General features: G+C 36.2%; 1 protein-coding gene across 2 annotated transcripts in view; it reads left to right on the forward strand.

The window, feature by feature from the left end:
* Positions 1-22,588, forward strand: part of LOC118184050 (adhesion G protein-coupled receptor G6-like) — a 105,362-nt gene extending 82,774 nt beyond the window's left edge. For both annotated transcript variants that reach the window (XM_035353685.2, XM_035353684.2), the window contains 2 exons: positions 17,449-17,558; positions 22,296-22,588. In XM_035353685.2, coding sequence (XP_035209576.1) covers positions 17,449-17,558; positions 22,296-22,424 — 239 coding nt within the window. In that variant the 3' untranslated portion in view covers positions 22,425-22,588. The remainder of the gene's footprint in view (positions 1-17,448; positions 17,559-22,295) is intronic.
* Positions 22,589-23,213: the final 625 nt, after the last annotated feature.

The raw sequence follows: 23,213 nt of genomic DNA on the forward strand, positions 1-23,213 counted from the left end.
CTAAGGCAAGCGGCCTGCTTCTACTAACTCCTTCCTCTTCGCTTGCTTGGTAAAAAGCCACAACTTAAGTACTTGGCGTTCGCCAGACAAATTTGCATAAATAAGTTAAAGCTTTTAATTCTGGCCGGAAGTAGAAAATAAGAAGTGATAGTAAAGATTTAAAATAAAATAAACGTTAGTAAAACTTAAGATCCTTACATACTTCCCGCTAGAGTTAATTAGTTTGAAACTGAGGTCTAAAACGACCTTGTTGAAAACTTTTAGCTCTAGAATCTAACGCGAGGCCAATCTTTTACAAACATTCCTCACTAGAAACTAGAAATTAAAAAAAAAAAAAAAATGTTTTTACATTATCGGCTCCATGGACAATTACTTTTCATCTGTACTGCATCTAAACAGGAGCTTTTAGTTTAAATCTGGTTCCTTCCAGAGATCTGGAATGAAAACTAGTTTAATGAAATGTTACACAGTTAAATGGCAATTAACATGAATATTTATATTTCTCTTAACATTCTTATTTCATTCATGACTTTATTTAATTCTCTCCCGTGCTCTCTGACATGTGTTGTAAAAGAAAACACCAAACACGAATGTGTTTATGTACAAGTGTTCAAACTACCGCCTGCCATCAAAACACTAACGTGTTAAAAATTCAACATAACAAGACTTCATAACACACCTTATCTTCATCTCTAAACCCTGAGGTACTATTCTGAAAGTGGCTAACTCTGAAGTGTAGCGTCAGAGAGCCTAACTACATTCATTCAACCTATAACACATATTCACAATAATTTGGTCTTTTTACAGTCACACGAATAAGTTCAAAATTTTTGGCATTACTTTCACTTTTACCATATCACAGTATTTCTTAACATTTAAAATAACAGTTCACATTGTATATAAGAACATATTAACATGCCGTTAATTTTACGCAATTTAAAACATACATTAGTAGTACATTGTTAACTTCTATTCTTTTCCAAGCAAGTGCGAATTCTTCTACATTGAAACACTACATTTCAAAAGTTTTTCAGACCAAAACTTCTTTCTTGCCAGAATGTTTTAAATAAAATTTATACAATAACTTTTACAATATTCAAGTATTTAGACATTCCTATTATACATCAACTTTAGTTTTACGCGCGAGTAATTGAAAAACATAATACCAAAATAGGTAACAACTCATTTCTCGCCTTTTTGGCGATAAGGCTAGACCTCATATGAGGTAAAACGTCTTGAAATCTGCCACTTGCAGTAAGAATGAAAGATTAACTTAAGTTTGCAAAGAAACATAAAGTTTTACTTATCTTTGTGATATTCGGACATTCTTTTCTCTGCCCAGTCCTGGAAGGTAGCGAAGATTCGTGTTTGATTTATCTTCCTTCTTGTGCGGGCTCGCCCTTCAGTTCCTTCCTCTAGGTAGGAGCTTTCTTTTCCCTCCAGTTCGGTCACCCTTGAATACCTTCTTTTTAGCCTCTGCCTGTGGTCTTGGCCGTTTGATGGCCGCTGGTCTTGGCGGAACCGGGACACTTCTCTCTCGTTCCTGCTTGGATCTCGTTGCTGGCTGTTCAAATTTTCCTTGTATCTTTTCCTCCGCCGCTGGTGTTCCTTCCGCAGTTCGGCGACATTTGCTGCGTAGAGTCCTGTCCGATGAGTAGATCTTCCGTTTGGGAGCCGGGTTATAGTTGCCGTTATTTCTCCTGGCTCTCTCTGCATTCGTCGTACTTCTCCCTTCTTCATTCTGGGGGTGGTCGTGCGCTCTCTTTTCTTGTCGGTGGAACGACTTCTTTTCTTGTTACCTTCAATTTTCCAACGGGGAAACTTTCTTTTCAATTGCTCCTGCCTCCTAATGGCTTGCCCTTGTGCTTGACGTTGTTCCACCTCTGGAGCTTGTGCCTGCCGTGCCGGATCCTGCAAAAGATCTTTAAATATTTGCATTTTATTACGGTCATAGTATGGTTTTATCTGGTCAATGTTTGCGGAGCATGTTTCACCATTCCTGGCTCTTAACACCACTACAGCCTGAGTTATTTTTTCTATGGCATATGGTCTTTCAAATCGTGGAAAAAATTTGGTGGTTTTATCTTCTGGTGCTGAAGAAAGTGAATGCTTAATTTTTAATACTTCATCTCCTACTTTATAAGTTACTCCCCGTCGTTTCATATCATAATAGAGCTTCTGTTTTCTTTGTGCTACTTCAGTGTTCTTTTTTGCTTCTTTAATTAATTTTTCTATATCACCCATTTTAAATTCTGGGGCTCTTTGTTGAACATAAAATAATTTATCTAACGGCGTTATAATCCTTCTGCCTAAAAATAACTCAGCAGGAGTTTTGCCCGTTGTATCATGTTTTGCGGTCCTAAGGGCGAAAGCAAATTCATTGACATAGTTATCCCAGCTTTTATGAAAATTTTTAACATAACTACGGATAATTTTCACTATATTTCTATTGACCCGTTCCGCTATATTTGATTGCGGCCGATACGGGACAATTTTTAAATGACGTATGCCCAGTTTTTTGCACATGTCTTCAAATATATTACTTACAAATTGAGGACCATTATCCGATATAACTTTTAGGGGCGCCCCGTATTTTAAAATATATTTATTTAAAATAGAATCGGTAACTAATTTCGCGGAGGCTCGTTTTAAGGGAACAATTTCGGTCCACTTACTAAAATGATCAACCATAACAAGGAGATAGCGACTTTTATTTAACTGACTTTTTGGGAAAGGGCCCAATAAATCGATGCCAATTATTTCATTTGGAAAATCGGATTTAATACTATTTAGAAACCCGGCCGGGCGGAAATTAATATAATTAACTGCTTGACATGTTGGGCAGGACTGGACATACGCCCTTGTTAACTTTGCAGTTCAGGAAAAAACACTGCTTCGCGTACGCGTTGGATAGTTTTTCGAATACCAGCATGAGAAGCTAAAGGGCTGTCGTGTAACTCCTGCAGGATATTTAATCTAAGACTAGCTGGGATAAATTCATTGTTGGTCGAAATTCGTTGTTGGAATTTGTAGTTTTTGTATAAAATAATAGACCATCTATTAGTTCGTAATGGGCCGCCCTATTTCTTATCGCCACAATAACTTGGTGGCTAAAATTTTCAGGATCCTTTAAATACTCATAAATGTTTCTAAACTCAGGATCCTTACCCAGTTCGGTTATTACAGTTTCTCGAGAATTTATTGTACATGCTGTGAGCATTGCCACCTTTACATTATTACCTTCTTCATCTATTTTTATTCTGGATAGGGCATCTGTTACGATATTTTCCTTTCCGGGGGTATGCTTGATTACCAGATTATATTCTTGTAGCTTGAGTGCCCATCTTATTAACCTTGGGGATAAGTTTTTTCCTGAGTACAATCTAGTTACCGCCGCATGATCAGAATACACTGTTATTGGCGCCCTTCCAAAATAGACTCGGAACTTTTACACTGCTAACAGAACTGCAAGTGCCTCTCTCTCGGTCGCTGAATAATTTCTTCGTTTTTGATTTAAAGTTCGACTAAAAAATGCCACAGGCTGCTGATTTTGCGAAAGTACCGCTCCTACCGCATAATCCGAAGCATCCGCTGAAATTTCTAAATTCTTATCCTTTTCAGGAAATTTCAAAACGGGGGCTTGCGTTAATGCTTGCTTTAATTTTTCGAAAGCACTATTGGCTTCGGCCGTCCACGAGAATCTTGCCTTTTTTCTTTTTAATTTTAACAACGGTTCAGCAATAGCTGCAAAATCTTTTATAAGGACTAATAATATGAACAAAGTCCTAGAAAAGGAGAGAGCTTCTTCGCCGTATTTGGCGGCGGATACTTTTGCACAGCGATTATTTTTGATTCGTCTGTCTCGATTCCTTTCTGAGATATTTTGTAACCTAAGTATTTTAATTCAGGGGCTGCAAATTTGCACTTTTCGACATTAACTTTTAGACTGGCCTCTTTTAATAATGAAAACACCTGTCTTAAATCCTGTACATGTTGGTCCAGATTATCACTAGTAATAATGATATCGTCTAAATAGATAAATGTGGACTTTCCAAGAACAGGCCTTAGCACAATGTCCATACATCGCTGAAATGTTGCTGGTGCCCCTGAAAGGCCAAACGGCATACGCAGGAATGCATAAGTGCCAGACTTGGTTATAAAAGCAGTCTTAGGGACGTCCTCCGGTCTAAGCCCTATTTGAAAATAACCAGTCGTTAAGTCTAAAGTCGTCATGTATTTGGTAGACGTTATGTTCCTTAGAATTTCTTCAATAATAGGTAACGGATATACCGGATATTTAGTTATGGAGTTTAATTTACGATAGTCAATCGCTAAACGCCACCTTTTTGGATGTGTTAATGGATAGTCATTGTTTTTCTTACATAAAACCACCGGGCTAGCATAACTACTTGAGATGGGCGTTATGATCTTTTTCCGTAACATATCTCTAATGTGCCATTCTATAATTTTTCTTTATTCTTATCATACCGGTTTTTTTTGTGGCGAACTGGCAGTGAATCTCCGGTGTCGATACTATGGTTAGTAACTTGAGTAAATCCTGGAATATCACTAAATAACGAAGCAAATTCACTTACCACTTGTCGGATTCTTTGTTGCTCTTCCTTAGGCAGGTGGTCAAGGTTTAACATTGGCGGTTCCGTTTTTTTCTTCTCGAACTGGTTTCATCGTCAGCTTAAGGGACGCTTCATTAAAATCCAGCGTAGCTTCTGCCTCTGAAAAAAAATCTATTCCTAAGATGATATGTGCTTGCAGATTCCTTACTATAAAAAACATAATCTTCACTTGTTCGTCCTTGATACGAACGTATAGCGGTAATTTACCTATGCACTTGCATCTTTCTCCTTGCGCAGCTAACACTGTCGTATTATCCGAATTATATAGTGCGGTGGCTGGGATATTATTCACCAACACTTCAATCTTCGGAAGAGTCAAATTTTTCACCATTACTGTATTTAACTTGTAGGAAGAGGGGTTTTCTTGGCCTTCGGATTTCCGCACCCTCCCGTCAGCAGAAATCCGTTTTAGTTTAAATCTTGTTTTTTCCTTTTCATGCTTTCCTTCTTTTTCCACTGGCCTTGAGACTTTTTTCCTGGATTGTTATTGAACTGTCGACTTTCGCTGGCTGTTTTTGGATGCTCGGGTTTCCTTGCCCACTGATTCGTTTTGCTTCCGTAGCCGTGTGCTTGACTTTGCTATGGTCTTGGCGCACCAAATTGGTTTCGTTGCTGATATTGGCGTCTTCTTTCAATGTCCGCCGTTCTTCTACTTTCAAACTGGATTGCTAGCTCAAATAACTTTTCCAGTGTAGTCGGATTCCTTAATTCAATAAAGTCATGTACTTAGGGAAGTAACCTCGGCAAAATCACTTGAATTATCTCAGGATCCGGACGGTTTCCATACAAGAGTTTGAAGACGTGAATTTTTCTTAAAATAGAGCTTGAGAGATTTTCAATTGGTTTCTGGTATATGCTGAAAAGTTCCGCTTCTAATTTCGCACGATCCCTTACGACAGGGAAGGCTTTTACTAGGGCAGTCTTGAGATTTTCGTAAGTATAGGTGGGACTTCCCGCTTGACCCAAGAGACTTCTGCCTATGCATTTGAACCAATTGAGCGCTTGGCCCCTCAAAGCGCTGGTAGCTAATGTGACTTTCTGGAACTCGTGCACGGGATACATCATGAAGTGGTCATCTAGTTTTTCCAAAAAACTGGTTACCGGTGAGTTTCCATTAAATGTTGCTTCTGGTTTCATCGAAGCGCGCATGGTCTGGACGATGTAACCAAATCCTTCCAGGGCAGCAGCTGGCATTTCTGGATTCTGAGCCACTTCTGCAGGCAGCACAGGTTCTTCTTGAACCTCGGCCATGGTTATTCTTCTTCGTTGGGCGCCACTATCAGGTTCAGTGTTCCGCCTTACTTGCTTTGGGAACATGCAAAGACCTGACTCGGAACAGGGAGCTTACTAAAGCTATGTTCAATAAATGTGGGAAGTAGACAAGATACACAGGAAGGGTATACGAAACCCTTTATTTTTCACTCTTTACAATGATTTCCGGACTTCGGAATACAGAGACCAACCACTTGTGTTCTGAACGTAAGAATATAAAAATATTAACTAAACTCTAACTTAACTTTGGAATAATAAACAAGGGCCTCCGAGAAGATTGGCCGTATATTAACAGGAAGCCGTATGTAGTACAGAGAACTGTTCACACTACAATACGTTTAAAATTATTAAGAAGATTAAACTTCTGGCCTGGAAGGCAACCAGCAACCGAGTAAAACTGCTAAGGCAAGCGGCCTGCTTCTACTAACTCCTTCCTCTTCGCTTGCTTGGCAAAAAGCCACAACTTAAGTACTTGGCGTTTGCCAGACAAATTTGCATAAATAAGTTAAAGCTTTTAATTCTGGCCGGAAGTAGAAAATAAGAAGTGATAGTAAAGATTTAAAGTAAAATAAACGTTAGTAAAAGTTAAGATCCTTACAACTTGGGATGAAAAATGTATTTACTTAAAAAACACAAAGCGAAAAGAGGGTTGGCCTGCTCCCGGTGAGCCCGTCGGCAGCGTCGCAAAGCGCAATTTGACTAACAAAAAGGTCATGCTTTACATCGAGTGTATTGCCATGGTATTATCCACTAAAATTATCTGGAAAAACACAAAACCCCCAACAGTAAGGTGTACAGCGCGATATTAGTCCGTGTTAATGCTGCTATCAAGGAAAAACGTCAACCTGTGTTCCGGCGCATAATGGTTATATTTCATCAAGATAATGCAAAACCACATGTGTCTGCATTCACCGGCTTGACTTTGTACGGACTCGAATGGGATATTTTGCCACACCCACCATATAGTCCGACATTGCTTACTTTGGTCTTCTACTTTTTTCACACCTGCAGCTACATCTTGCTGGTGCTATCTTATATTCTGCGCAGGACGTCCGAAATGAGGTTGATCTGTTTTTGAATTCTCCGTCAAAGTTTCTGAGCCAAAGGCTTTGAAAAAATACCAAAACGTTGGCAGAAAATCATAGATTTGTATGGTGATTATTATCTGCAAACCAAGATACTGCTCTAATGTTTTTTTCCTAACTTTATCAAGAAAGTGTTTTGGCGGAAAACGTTCGTTACAACTAGATAATTTGTAACAGCATTAAGTATTATAGTTTGTAATCTGATTAAAGAAGGTTGAACATTGTAGAGACATTAGGTTAATTGGAAAAGCCGGAGAGATCAAAAATAAGCAATCGTCTTTGCTGGGAATCGAACCATGGACCTCTGGAATACCGGCCCAGCGTGCAGAACCACTACACCACGAAGGCACGCTAGGAAGGCGGGAGAAATACCTTATAACATTTCCAATATTTTAGTCCCTAATAAATAATGTTTCTAATGTCACATAGTGCATATCTGAGTCAGAATAATAGCTTAGGTTTTTTAATAATATCTGATTAATATAATTTATAATAGAAATAATGTACCTTTCTTGATTGACAATGTATATGAAGATTTGTACCATTTTTAAATAATAAAACGTGTTTTAAGCGTCAAATATTATGTACAGTAGTAGCCCATAAGTAGATGAAATAACTAGTAATTCGATCCGGGTTCAAGATAACTTAATCTGCTTTACTTTAGTTAAACCATTCTAATCCAAATCTAATACATCCTTTAGTAAAAATGCAAAAGATTAGATCGTATGAAGAATAAGTATAAAATATTTTGGCAGAATAAAATTATTTATTTTAACATAAATATTAAAGTGTATCAAACAATAATTATACTAGAACCTCTAACACAGTCAAACTTCGTTAAGGAATCATCTCGAGATGAGAAAAAGTGACCAATTAAATCAAATGAGCTTTCATCTGGAATTGTATAATGGTTCTTTTTTTTTGGTAAAAAGGAGCGAAGTAATTAAATAGAAAAAAATAACGAATAATAAATTTCATTAATTATTTAAAATATTATTAAACCTTGAAATATCTGTATATTAAATTATTTATATGGAGGAAAATATAAGATAATAAATGCCACAAAACTGTGAAAAGAATACTTTGAAACTAATATGTGATCTTTCGAATATCAATTGGGTAGTTCTAGATTGTAGATTTGTTACAAACATTGAGGTTTTCTGTTGCTGTTTCCTCAGCAGACAACAGATTTTTTATAACGGTACCCTAACTTTCCGAAACAACCTTTCCGGTTGATATTTTTTGTTTTAAATTTCCTTGAAATTACTAATGGGGTTATCGCTTATAGCGATGCGTGAAGCTATAAGAAACTTTCCCGAGAAATGCATTTCTTCCAGCACTAGTTTTGAAAGGAGGTTTCTAGCCGAAACAGTTGCGCTCATCGATGTATTACACAAATATACCCGAACGTTTTGCGAGGCTGTGAAAAATATTTTGATTGCAGTTTCTTCTCGCGTAGATGTTAACTAAAGAATTTGTTTTTGGATAGGCGAAGCAATCAGAAATCCTGAAAAACGAAAGATTCCTGGAAATGTTTCTTTTGACGCGCAGTTGAGAACAGGTAGCAGGTCTAATAGTAGTTACACTTTCCTTAACCCTTCTAACACTTGCTAATCCCCTTTCAACGAAACGATAAAGCGGTATATAGTAAAATCTGAAAATATCTTCTCTCACTACTTAGAACCAAGTGATGGACTTACAGTAGGAGGTGCAATGGAAATTTGACAGCCTCTCTACATACTTTCCCTCAAAAATCGGGCTTCTTACTCGTCTTATTGACTTTATTCGTCTTTTTGACTGACAGATATTAACTAATCTAATAGATCTTTAACGGGCACAAGTATACAGTAAAAGTTTGGAGAAACATTTTAGACGAGAAAGAAACTATAGAAAGAATAATTTTGTTCACACAGTGTGTTTGAACGGGACTTGATAATTAGAATCAACATCTCAAAAGTATCTTAGTTACAAGAAAATGAAATACAAATTGGTGGCAAAAAGAAATTTGACCTGGTAAGCAGAGTGACCTGATCACAAAGTTTGTTTGTGTCATTAAAAAAACTATAACCATCTAAGAGTTTTGCTCTTTCTTGCGCAGCTTGATTTGGCCGTTTGTGATACGGGCATCTAATTCCCAAAGTTTAATTTTTGACTATTTATTGTGATTTACGTTTTTTGTTGCTAGATGGCGTTAACCTGATCTACCGTAAGAACAAACTTTTTATTTTTATTTATTTTTTTAATTCATAGTGAAACATCTGCTTTCTTACGGATACACTATATTGCCCTTGCTAAACGTTTCGCATAGTAAAGTTTTATAACAAATGAACAAACTTCATAATCTCATTATTAAAAGCATATAAAATAGCTTTTAAATGTTTATTATCGTAATCTGCATGTTTTTATTTTCGTTCTTTCCTTGTTTTAAAATGTATGCCAATAAAAGTCTTTTCTGCTCTGTTCATTTTGAAATACACCATACCAAGATGAAATATTAAATTATACCTCAAATTTACGCATGTGTAATAAATATGAAATGTATTTGTACAATATTTACTACTTTCATGAACTAAAAAAGCAAACGCAACTGTAATACTTTAGTAAAATAAACTTACTACTTCTGTTTATGGGTGTGCAAAAAGCCATCATTACAGGGGTAATTGCAATTTTTATCTCTCTCTATACACCTTTGTATTTGACATATGAATCATTTTTCGAATGTGGTTCATAAAAAAATGCAGTTTTTTTTGCAAATTCCGTAATACAAAAATACGCAATTTTGTATTGTTTTCTGATATTTATTGAGCTGAGAAGTGAAAAAACACAAATTCATTTATCTAAATTCCGTTACATTTAGAATTTTGGCTTTTCTACAAGGTAACCAAAAATGTTCTTGCCGTTTCTGATATGACATTATAAGAGTGAACCCCAACATAAAAATAGTTTCTAAACCTGGCGATGAAGTGGTTAGGATGGGAGTCCGGACATTGACCAAGAGTATAAAAGTGCGTTGCATCGGTACATCAAACTTATGTCGCTTTTCTACTCAGTGGAAACCAGGATTTTCCAACATAATTTGTGTTTTTAAGTATATAGTACTCTGAAAAACTTATTTGACTTGTAAATAATGATGTTTAGAAATCTTAGCCGGATGATCATGTGACACACACAGCAACGCCCACAAGATATTACTTATATTTTCCTGTATATACTATTGTATTTTTTGGAATCGTATTTTATATTCTGCATTTATGACTGCAACACACACCTTTTATGAACTGATGTAGTACTATTTTATGTATAACTATTGTAAAACTTCAGATTTACAGCGCTACGATGCCTGGATACCTCATCGCCAACCAGATGTCTTATCGCTCATCACGTGACATTGGTCACACCCCTGCATCTGCTATCCTGTCTCCAAGAGAACTACGTTCGGCATTTACTTACCTGAAGCGCTCCTAGAAGCAGCAAAGTTCGAGAGCCGGAACACAACCTGCAATTTCGCAGGTTAATCGCGGCAAATAAAGCAAGTTGGAGTTGGAGACATCAAACTTATTGCCACTCCAGACGTACTCTTATTTATCAGACCTGTGCTGTCTTGTCCCCTTATCACCATCAAAGCCTCGCTTTCAAGCACCACGCACCAGAAAACTCTGCTGTCAGACGCCCCACAGGGCAATTATTTCAAAAAACCGGAACACGTCATACAAATAGTATGATATTCGCGGCATATCAGAGGCACTTGAACTTCAAACATAACTCACACACGTTCGTTCGGAGTTTTTTGCTGTTTGATTTTAGAGTAGGCCTGTCAGCAGCAGAATCAAGTCGCCAAATTTGTCAGGCCTTTGGTGATGATGCCGTTAACGAACGAAGCCGTTAGGTAATGGTTCCAGAAGTTCAGGTCAGGGAATATGTCTCTTATTGATGCACCATGGAGGGGTCGGCCACAAGCGCTGGACGATGAGGTCTTGAGAGCAACCATAGAGAGTGGTAGTAGCCAAACATGTGGTGAGCTTGCTGCACACATCCAGGTACCCCATTCACCGTCTAGTGTGTACCCCATTCACCGTCCGATGCAAACAAAAAACAGCGTGTTTCTGCCTGTTTGTCATTGCTTACTCGGCACCGCAATACATCCATATTTGATCGAGTACTCATCAGCGATGAAAAGGGGGTCCAGTATGACACACCCAGGCGTTCCAGACATTAATTGTCACCACGGAACGTTGTGCCACACACTGAGAGACCTTCTGTCCACTCACGTAAGATCATGGTCTGTATCTGGTGGACTAGTGCCAAGTGGTGCACTATGAGCTCCTGCCAGGGGGCCAACTCATCACAGTAGGCCTGTACTCGCAGCAGTTGGAACGTTTGCATCAGACACTGATGCATAAAGAGCCAGCATTGTTCAATCGTAAGGGTGTACTCCTCCTCCATGACATTGCGAGGCCGCATGTGGCTCGAGAGGCCAGGGACACCATCCAGCGACTCGGCTGGGAAACACTACCCTCTCCACCATACTCCTCAGACCTTGGGCCAACAGACTATTACCTCTTCCATTTCCTGAATAACCGTCTTCGTGGGAAATCCTTCAACAACCGGCCAGATCTCGAAAAGGCCCTCACGGACTTCTTTGCTTCCAAGAATCGTGAGTTTTACCTCGATGGCATCGCACAACTAGCCGCTCGTTGGCGAAAGGTACAAGATGGCGATGGTGATTACTTTGAGGATTAGCGGTGATTATTTTCTATTTTATGACTTTTTCTTTCTGAATGTCCAAAAACGGCAAGAACGTTTTTGGTTACCTTGTAGTATATTCTACATTTATTATGATTATACAAATGATTCATTGGATTTGATATTCTGTAATTTTCAAATTAGGAATAGCATGTGTTTCTAGTATTCGAGCAGGAAAAGTTAAATTTAAACATTAAATTTAGCATTAAATTATTATTAAGTCAACATTAAATTTCTATATTTGCGAATACAAACTTTCTTTGTGTTGCTGCGGATTTGGGCTGTCTTCTCAAAATATGAGGTTACTGTAGGAAATGATTTAGGTTTTAGGCTATAGGGAGCCCTTGTTCCTTGGTGATTTAGGCTATAGGGAACCAAAGTGCTTATCATCGCGAAAAACTGTTACGATAGTAATAATATGATACAGATCTACTAAACCATTAGAACATTCTGCGGTAGTATCAACAGTTCAAGACCACGGGTTACATGTGTAAAGGCAAGAGTCCCAGAGAACTAGTTTTTCTAACGAAACGTAAGAGAAAGAAAGACTTGCGCAAAGCCCACAAAACGCGACAAATCTTGTTATTCATGAGGACGATTTTCTCTCCGATCTAATGTTTAGTGACGAAGTGATGTTTCATTTGTGCTACGGTGCATAGTGGGGTGGTACACTTCATAGTGCATAGTGAGGTAAACTATCATAACGCAAAAGTATGCGGTTGCAAAACTGCCATACTTAAGTTAAAAAGAAAATTGATTAGCCAAAACTGAATGTTGTCTTCTGAGCATTTCACAAACTGTGTCGAGTTTCTTAAATGAGAGATGATTTTGAAAATTTCATATATCAGCACGATGAGTTTTGCCTCATTCACACAGTGAATTAATAATAAGCTCACCGGAAAGATAATTTTGCGTTGTTCAGATGACTACCAAGGTCTCTTGAAGAGTGGTTTTTCCTTTAGGGATATATTTAGGAATAATGTTTATATGCCCCATTACCAGCAACATTAGAAGGGTTCCAGAACCGCATTACAGCTGTTTTGTGAACGTTAACGAAGAAATGTTGCAATCCATGTGGAGAAAATTAAGATACTGCTTAGATGTGTATTGTGTAATAAAAGGAACGTACATCGAACATTTACAGTCTAAGACTGAAATTTGAAAGATTTTTAATTTTATTTCATACAAATTCCTTTGTTCACTTCAATACTTTAGGAAATGTAGCACTTTGTAATCTGTTCTGTCATTTGTCAACAATTATTAGAAGAAAATATGTTAGCATTATGAAGAAAAAGTCAAAAAAATTTTTTTTTCGGGGAGAGTATTAGATTTTATATGGGAAGTCAGACATTTGCGTATTTTGTACATATTGTTACGAAATATATAGGCGCGGTAAGATGGCTTCCCCGCAAAGCATTTTTAAGATTGCCATAAAATGGCAAAGGAGAGCAGGGTTGCCACATTTGGGGGAAAATCGCGCATTTGGCGACAAAATTGGCGATTCACCATGGGCGGTTGGAGAACCTTCTGGAACGAATTCTTACCGGTTTAGCCCAGAATGTTCCGAACACAAGCCAAAAGCTATGTAAACCCTGCTGGTCCGCAGTCAGTTAGTGTGTGTGCCTCGCATACAGTGTGAGAGAGTCAATATCGAGTTGGTGTCTCATCTAGCGAGTCAATCCCTGCGGAGTCGATCGAGTTGACAGCCGGGCAGCGAGCGCCGAGTGGGTCGTCGAGTGCACCGTAGAGTATGGCGGTTAGTGCCTCGTCGAGAGAGCGTGTTGAGCTCCGGAAACGGCTGAACCGAGAGTCAGGAGCTGTGCTCTGTGTGTCGTCGAGTGCATCGCGAGTTGTAGCGTGGACAGTCTCGAGAGTTCTGAGAACGGCTGAACAGAGTCGGAAGCTGTACTCTGGTGCTTTGCGGTGAAGCTGTTCCCACCGTTATTGCCTGAGAGTGTAAAGGCTGTGTCGCTGATCGTGTCAGCGTGTTTATAGTAGATCTTCAACGACTGTAAAAAGTGTTATTGGAGCTGTCCTGATTAATATTGGCTAAATAAAGTGTGTTTCGATACTTCATCAAGTGTTGTCGTTATTCACTCCAAATCTACAAACTCCGTACGACCGTGAAGGAAGAAAATAACGCAACAACTGGTGTCAGATGAAGAACAGAAAAACGTAACAATATTATAATGAGTTTCTTTTTGTAATAATATAAGCTTGTAGAATAATTATTAATTGATATGTCTGATTTCTGGGATATTTATCTGGGATTACAAGAAATTAAAAAAAAAAAAAAAAAAAAAAAAAGAAAAAAGAATTCAGAAATGCTCGAAATGTTTGTCTACAGTAAATAATAAATCATTACATATTATTTGTGTAGCGAACTAAATTATTTTAGAAAAGAGTTATACTCAGGTAGTGACTGAAATGAAAAAATTATCATTCAAAACTAAAAAATAATTAAACTAAAATATTTTTCTGAATAATCCCAACTGGAAGTAATGATATTTAAAAGAAATAATTGTTATGATATTAACTTAATTAAGGTTGTACTATCTCATAATTAGTTATACTAATGCAACTATAACAGAAAATTATTAATAATGTACTAGTATTTTTTTAAAAAATATTTTTAAATGCAATGACTTCTTTCATGACAGCCAACTAACTTGGACTCTGGAGTGACCAATACTTTTGAGAACATGAGTAAACATTAATGTTGAAGATCATTTTTCTTACGCGACAAGCTTCACAAAAAATTAAAATTGTCTTAGGCAGCTTTTACTGTCGATACCCATTCATTAAATATGGCGCTCTACGAATTAGATTTATAAAATTTCTTAGATTTACGTGGTGACAACCTAATTATTTTTCAGATTTTAAGTGACAATTCATTTATTTCAGTTACTACTGAATAACCGTATTGGTTCTCATACTTGAAGAGTATGAGAACCAATACGGTTATTATTAATAGTAACGTAAAATTATTAATGTCAGTAGTTATAGTGTTGATGCTTAAATATAATTCGTTTGATCGGTTAATTTTAAATACAGATACATACTATGAATGAAGACAATTTGAAATAATTATTAATAAATTATTCTTCTCTTTCCTGAACTTATGTATTTATTTATCTATTTAAGTTATTATTCCAGCGCTAAACTTGCTTTATAAATTCACGTGCGAAATACTATTGTAGAGACATTAGGCATTTTGGAAGCAGGAAAGATGAAAAATATGCAACACCTTCGCTGAGAATCGAACCGCGGACCTCTCAATTACGCGTTGAGCGTGCAGACCACTATACCACGAAGGCTTGTTGAAAAGGCGGGAGAAATACCTTATACACACCACCTTTTAAAGGGAGACTCATTACGCGCTGAGCATGCTGATCACTATGCCACAAAGGCTCGTGAAGAAAGCGGGAGAAACACCTTATACTATTACAAGTATATTAAAATATATTAAAAATAAATTTCATTGAGAAAAGAGGTGTGTACCAATTTGAACATTAAACTGAGCCAAATTCAAACTTAGGTTCATGTGGTTTGTCCAGAAACGCTGTGTGTATTTTGAAACAGAAGGAAGTGTATCCTTTTCTTCAAGAAGTAAACATACTATGGTCTGTTTTATCGGAAATGCAGCAGTTCCATTCAATTATCAGAAGAAAAAAAAGATTGCAGACTTCATTTTTTAAATATTGATCCAAGTCATATTCTTCCAATTTTAAAGTTTCTGGAAATAAAGTAAACAGTTTTATAAAAGCAGTTTCAGCAAAGAGCGGGTGGTTTCCCTAAATATGAAATTTAACATTTTCTGAGGTCCTTATAGATTTAAAAGGCAAACTGATAAAATATTATACTTTAACGAGTGTAATGAAAAATTTAGGTACCTTTATGTGCAAAATTTTCAAATACGTTAGAGACGGAATTTATTCTCCTAGGTCACTTTTCGATTCCTATCGCCGAGAGATTTCACTGAGATTCGATTTGAGTGTTTCAGTTCTGGGCTAAAAAGAGTACTCGAATTAAATTTATAACTAGTTTTCGGAAAATATTGATTGCGCATATCTCTTTGAACGTTTCACGTAAAAGCATCAAACATTTTGTGTTTGACTTATTAAAATATAATGGATATTTTACTTAGATTTTTCTGCTCTACGAGAACCATAAAATGCGTTAGATACAACTGCGTTTCAAAAACTCTCTTGCCCTTTCTTGAGAAAGTTTAGATCTGGAAGCACTTGTCTAAGATTTTTATTTAAAGACGTAAAGTCCGTAATTATGTTCATAAGAATCTTGTCTAGATAAAAATTTAAAAAATGAAAAAAAAAAAAAGAGAAAAAGGAAAGAAGTATGAAAAATTTGGACTGCAGTCTAAAGTTTCGAAGAGATTAACATTAAAAATTTAAAAAATTAACAATATATTTAAAAATTTAGAAAATATAAAAAATCATAAGTTGTTTTTAAAACTGGAATCTAATTTCAAACTGAACGCCTGAAATAAATTATAGGTAATCAGTTAACGATTACCCTGATAGATGAAGAACTAATACCCCAGGAATGCAAGAGATCGAATATAAAATCATATATTAAAAAAAAAAGCTGTTAAAAATAGCACTGCAAAGATGATAAAACTGACTATTATATTGTCGTGCAAATGAAGTGATCGTTTTAAGACAAATGAAGGAAAAAGTAGTCAAGTCTCAAGACTGTTTTTATTATCTATTATTTTTAAGACATTATTTTATTTATAAGTAAACACTAATATAAACTTGATGAACAAGCTGAAACAGTCAATATTTGGAAGGTTGTAGAAAATGGAGAAGAGTCTTCAGTAAATGAAACATAAAGGAAATAAATTAACAGAAAGGAAATTTAAGCAATATCAATTTTTAGATTACTTTCTTTTGATAGATATTCGGTTTCCGAAACTAACGAAACACTAAGCTACGATGTCCTGAAATGAAGGAATAATTTTTGCGACATTATTATTTAATCCAAAATTATCGTCTCAGGGAGACTTAATGCACGCATTTAATAAATGCAAAAGACGTAGATTTACATTTATTTTACTGGTCGCTTGCCCATGAGGTTGTATGGGAATTTTCTTGATTTTCCCCATGTGTGACATGAATATGAATCACTTTCCATTAGGAATTTGTCCACGGTGACATCCCTTCCTTTAATAAAATAAACCTTTTGTGTTTTATCATAATTCAATCAATTTATTCCTCTTCGGAACATTTAATAAATAATAATAATTCGTTATAATAAAAAACACCACCAATTTATGAAAGTTTACCAATATTAATTATGAGTTTTGCTGCTTATAGACTTTAATTGTTCATCTTCTCAAAATAAGCTAATTTTTACAAACGCTTTTGTAGCGACCATTTCCCAAAGAAGACCATTTTTGAGGGTTTGCGGTATTTCTAAAAAAGTAAATAAACATTGCTTTTGAAACGATATCTTCTCAAGACAGCCGAATCCTCGAGAGACCGAAGCTATCTGGAACAGCGGCTGGTCATCACAGAATTAGAGTGTACTGTATTTTAAAGCTTCGTAGAATAATCTTGTAATGCATAATTCCTTTTTTAAATCTAACATAGGGTTGCAATCGTGTATTTTAAAAATTATTTATTAATCATTGTTCCATTTTTGTATTTATACGTGTACAAAATATATTGCATTAATTCTCTATGATTTTACAGTTATGTCTTGGTTGTTCGGGTTCTTTGCTCTGCATCAGCGAACGCAAGAGTTGCGGATCTTATTCAGCATCAGCATTACACTCACTGCATATTATGTAACGTTATTCTTCGTAAGTATAGATAACTATTTTCGAAGCGGCTATAGCCCTAAAATACAGAATAATTTCTCATATTAATGTTTCAAAGAAGCTGAATGCCTAAATATTCAGTGCTTTAATAATAATACGGTTTTTTTTTTTCAATTTAATTAAAATGTCGATGGGGATCAAAATAAACTGTCTCTATCAACGTGCTATAAAAACCGGTAGTAATTTTAACTTGCTCTTATTTTTAGTGCAAGTTTTGAAGAGTGCATTTCGATTTTAACAGTTATTTTTTCAAAGTTAAGTGGAATTGACAAAAGAGCGCATTCAGCATACTTTGCTTTATGTGTTAAATTAAATAATTATTAAGAGGAATATTAATGCAGTACATGGGGTTTGGACAATATACATAAGCCAGTATCAAAGGTGGTTCCAGATATTCCGAGCTGGAAATTACAGCCTAGAAGATCAGATTCTTCGTGAAGATATATAGAGCTTGACGAGGACGCCTTGCAAAAGCTGCTGGAACAAAATAACTCTTGAGCAATTACTAGAAGATGAAGAAGAGTATATTTTAGATTATAAAGACGCTTTACAAGGTATTTTCTCCTTCTTTTCCACAATCTTAATTTTGATAAATAAAAAATATATAAAAAAGACTGCATTGTTGTGGAATAACAAGGTTATTCTTAATTCCCTGAGATATTTTAATAATTCTGAATAAATAAACTGCGCATTTGATATGAAATTTCCTTATATTGAAATAAAAGCAAACTGTTATTCTGCCTTTATTTAATTTACATAGTTTATAAAAATCTAAAGTATTTGTCTTTGCTTTTAGAACAGGCATATATACCAAAATCCGATTTGTCCAAAGGGAGTGCCAGTATGTCGCGGTTAAGGAGATTATTCGAATCTCCCGGTTAACAGTACAACGTCATTGATCTTGATTCCGTCAATGATCAATGATGTCCTGGATCTGGACATTAGATACGAATGGACAGAAGCAGTATCATCAAGTAAAATATTCACAAAAAAAAAATCATATTGCATTTAAATCCGAAGACCGAAATGTCCTCCTCAAGAATGTTTCATCTCCTCATCTTGTGCTACCTTCAGAGGTTCTCAACCTTTTGACTAACACGTACCATCTAAACAAAAATTGGAAACCTTTAGTACCATCACTGCAAAGTGCTACTACCACCACTATTCTTGAACAAAATCTCAGATCGCATAAATTTACGAGTGTTAGAGAAAAAACTCAATCAAGGTAGGGTTTTAATTTTTAAATTTAGTTAAAAAATACTTTGCTTCTTTGCGTACCACCTATTTTTCTCTTGCATACCACCGGTTGAGAACCCTTGTTGTAGAGACATAAAGTATTTTTTTAAGCAGGAGATGTGAAAAAAAGAGCAACACCTTCGCCGGTAATAGAACCAAGGACCTCTGGAATACGCGCCCTGCTTGCTGACCACTACACTACGAAGGCATGCTAAGAAGGCGGAAGAGATACCTTATATACTCCCCCTTTTAAAGGGTGACTGGGGTTTAGGAGACCCAATCGCCAAATCCTGGGTGTGAAGAATCATCATCCATCACCCTTTTAGTTCGGGCGCCACTGTAAAGACATTAGGTATTCTTTTAAAGCAGGAAAGATGAAAAATGAGCAACGCTGTCGCCGGGAATCGAACGGACTTCTGGAATACGCGACCAATGTGCTGAACACTACACTACGAAGGCATGCCAAGAAGGCGGGAGAAATATCTTATAAACTTAATGGCAAATTTTGATTCGGTTATTTTGGCAGATAGTCCTGGAAATGATCTCTGTGCTAGTGAGACGGGCAACTTTCCTCTTTAAAAACGTAATTACTGTTTTCATCCAGCTAATGGCGTCAGCCAGCCTTCGTGTATGAAAAAATAAAGCTTCACTGTGAATGATTCAGTATCTTTTGAACTATTTGTTATAGGCATATCATTCCAGTTTAAGAAAGGAATCAAATGGGTGACATAGTAATGATACCAGTATCCTTATAGCAGTCGATTAGTATTCGCTAATCTTCGCATGTGTTTCGACGCAGAAAGATGGCAGCACCTGTATGAAAACCAAGTTTAAATTTAAGGGGCGGGGGGAAAATCCTTCGTGAAGGTGTCAAACCCATTAAGCGGAATGATGGTTTTGTTTGTTAGTCGATTATTAAGGTGAGCAAAAATAATATTTACATAAAAATTCAATGCAGAATAATGTTGGCACCTTTATGAAGGATGCATTTTCAAGTAAAAAGTAAATCTTCATAATGGTACAGGCGCCTTGCTCTCGGCGTACGCATGTGAAGACTTTATGAGCATGGGAAGTCTGGCACAGCTGCTTACGGATGCTGCCATTTTTATGAAAAGGAACTCTTGCATAGCTGTCCTTTATCAAATAAAGTAGTTTTCTCGATTATATTTTAATAAAAATATACGAAGCTTAAGATTTTATACTTCAGTTCCTTGCCCTCCTCCAAAAATGTGTGCCAGTGATTATATGTTACTTATAGCCAACTTATTGAAACAAAACGTTTGTTTTCATACAGTCCGAATTCATCTAGATATCTTTAATTAAAATGTTTAGGGACACATTATAGATATTGCTAGTGAGAATTACGAATACTAAGTTTTTGAAATCAAATTTTAGATGATACTTTTTATGTCAGATAAGTATTATTACACCGCCCGGTGGCGAAGTGGCTAGCGCGTCGCGCAGCTGCACCAGAGTTCTGGGGTTCGATCCCCGAGCTGGGCAAAGATGAGTGAGCCTTTCATCCCTTAAGTAGGTCGATAAAATGAGTACTAAGTTCGCTTGGAGACTAAACGCTGAGAGTCCTGCGAGAAGCTGACCATTTACCCAGGGCATATGCTGATGCACTCCGGGCTCCAAAGGCCAAGAAGGCAGATAAAGGGCACTACAGATCGTGGCCCACTAGGGCTGTTGCTGAGTTTAAGTATTATTACAACACGATCATCTTCGGAATAATCTTTTCATTATTAATAAACCACTTTTGCCAATGTAGTTTACATTGTTCAGAAGAAAGTTTCAGGTTGTTTCTGATAGATCCATCAACTGCTTCGTCGCTTCGCTTCTGAGCTTTAGTGTTTAAGAAATACTGCACCAACAACCGCAGTTTGTAGTCACAGGGAGTGAAATTAAAAGAACAGGGAAGATGTTCGAGCACAGCTTCGAATTACAGCTAAAAATTCACTAACAGCTAGTGTTATGTGCGAAGGCTCGTTGTCGTATTGCAAAATCAGTCAGCTTTTTTCCAATAGATGCTGTCGTACATGTCCTATACGATCACATAACCGTTTCAAGATATGTTCATTCTAAGCTGTATTTACAGACTGCGCTTGGGTGAAGAACTGATGGTGCACATTTCGAAAAATGCCTGTCTGGGGAGGGGAGAACCATGATTTTGATCTCGTAATCGTTCTATGGAAAGATAATGCCATGCTTTGAATAATGAATGCTGCATTCCTCCCATTTCAGGTTTTATTCAGCAGTTCTTGTGACAATTTTTACGCACTCATTTTCAATCTTTTTCAATTAAAATTGCGTGAACTGTCGTATTTTCACATATCAAGAATTTTTCTAACAATTTGTCATCGATCACACTGCACTCAGGACAACATATGAACGATGTTGCCTTGGAGAATCTGAGCTGAAGGCCATTTTATTCTCACATCATCAGTCATACCTTCTCACCTTGCATAGCAAAGGTTAACTAACTTGAACGATTCATCCTAATCTATACATCTTCTTCAACATTTTTTAATTTCCTCTCCATTCTTCCCAAATGAAAATTTTTACCCCGTTAACATGCTCTCCATTTTGGTAGCTCCAAAATATATATTAAAATTATTATTTGTATTATACTCTCATCATAAAAGCAAAATTGCGTTTAAAGATAGAAAACACCCCGGTTGTGCTTTCATTTTTTTTGTCTTCACCCATTAGTGGTGCCAAGTGGAAAGAAACTGCATCAGTAGATGAACTTTCTAGACAAATTGCATACTAATTACGTAATTCAAATTAAAATTTTTTTAGTAAATGAGCTAACAGGAGAAAGAAGTTGTCGAAATCCTTAAAACTTGGTCCACCTTTTTTTAAAAAAAGATTTTTCCAGATGCATATACTTTGTACTGTAAATGATCTCCTCTCCTTCCTCAAGCAGGCACAAAATAATAATTTCGCAGAGACTGAAGATTTATTAGACGTCGCGGAATTAGCATAAATATGCTTCCAACAATACTTGCCATACATATCAACTGCCGATTCTGAGAATAGAGGGAATTTCTAATGACTGCATTTTTTCTAAGAATTTATATACCAGTGAATCTGGATGTATTTCTGTGGTGATTTCATAGCGAAAATTATTATAACTGTTTATGGGCACTTGAAGTCAGTATTACCGATGAGATCAGATATGATAATGTGCGACAACTGCGCAGAGTAAACAAAACTAATGTGTGACCTAGAGGAGTTTTTCTAGTACATAGTGCGAAGTATTCATATTTCGTATAAGCATTTTGACAATTTCTATCTCTTTGTTCTAATATAACGAAAAATCTTTTGGATTGGTCCCATTTGAGTCAATTTGTATAAATTTTGTGTTTTAAAATGTAAATTATGTATTTGCAGCTCATGTTCAATATTTTATTGACAAATATAACTGCAATAAATTTCTTCAGCTTATGTTTGTTACGTCTAACTTCGTTGTACTTTCAGATATTCCACGAAATATCCTTCTGGGACATGTGCCGGAACTTGAAACGAAGAAATAAATCCCCATCCGATGTTGTGAGCTACGATGCTAAATATTACAAATCCACTGAAGACCAAAAGAATAAAGAATAACGTTTTTCATTCAAATGCAGAAAGTAAAAGATCATTGAATACTCAAAAAACAAACTTGTAAAGAGTATATTGATTTTTTAAAAATTTAACTACATAAATGTATTATCTTAAAAAGCAATTTTTTTAAAAATTCAACTAAATAAATGTATTTTCTTAGAAAGGGATTTTTTTCTTGTGATTGTATTTATTGGCCCAATTATATTTTTAATATAAATGTTTCTTTGAGTATTATTAATAATACGTATATACAGAGTCGTTGTAAAAAGAAACTTTCCCGATAAATGAACTCCTAACTGCTTATTCGTTTAACCAATCGAAATAAAATTTTAGATATTTTTATTTCAAGGTAAGCACCCGAGATTGTGATGATTTGAAACAACAGAGCTCTCACGGCTATGATCATAGCGAAAAGATTTTGAAATTTTCGAATGGAAACACCCACTTTTTTCCGGCGCAAATAGATCAGTGCATTGTAAAACCATAAAAGGCGTTGGAACGATACATGCATGACGAAAACTGCCGGCATAAAAATCTTGCAATGATGAGCATTGTAAAGCACTAATGAAAACACAGAGAGGAGGTGCATTGACTCACTTAGCATACTTCTTTGTAGAGGTCATTTCCACAGGTATGAAAATGGGCTGCATCATAAGTGCTCGCTATACAACAATGTTGCAGAATTATGTAATTCCAAATCTGCAGCAGTCGTTGTCCTTTGACAATCTCTGAAGAAACTGATGTCTGAAGTAGAGAAGAACTTTGAAAGGCCTGAGTGGAATATTCTGAATT

The sequence above is a fragment of the Stegodyphus dumicola genome, chromosome 8 (genome assembly GCF_044657685.1).
Source record: "Stegodyphus dumicola isolate Sdum_Otavi_A_Nest chromosome 8, ASM4465768v1".
Taxonomy (NCBI): domain Eukaryota; kingdom Metazoa; phylum Arthropoda; class Arachnida; order Araneae; family Eresidae; genus Stegodyphus; species Stegodyphus dumicola.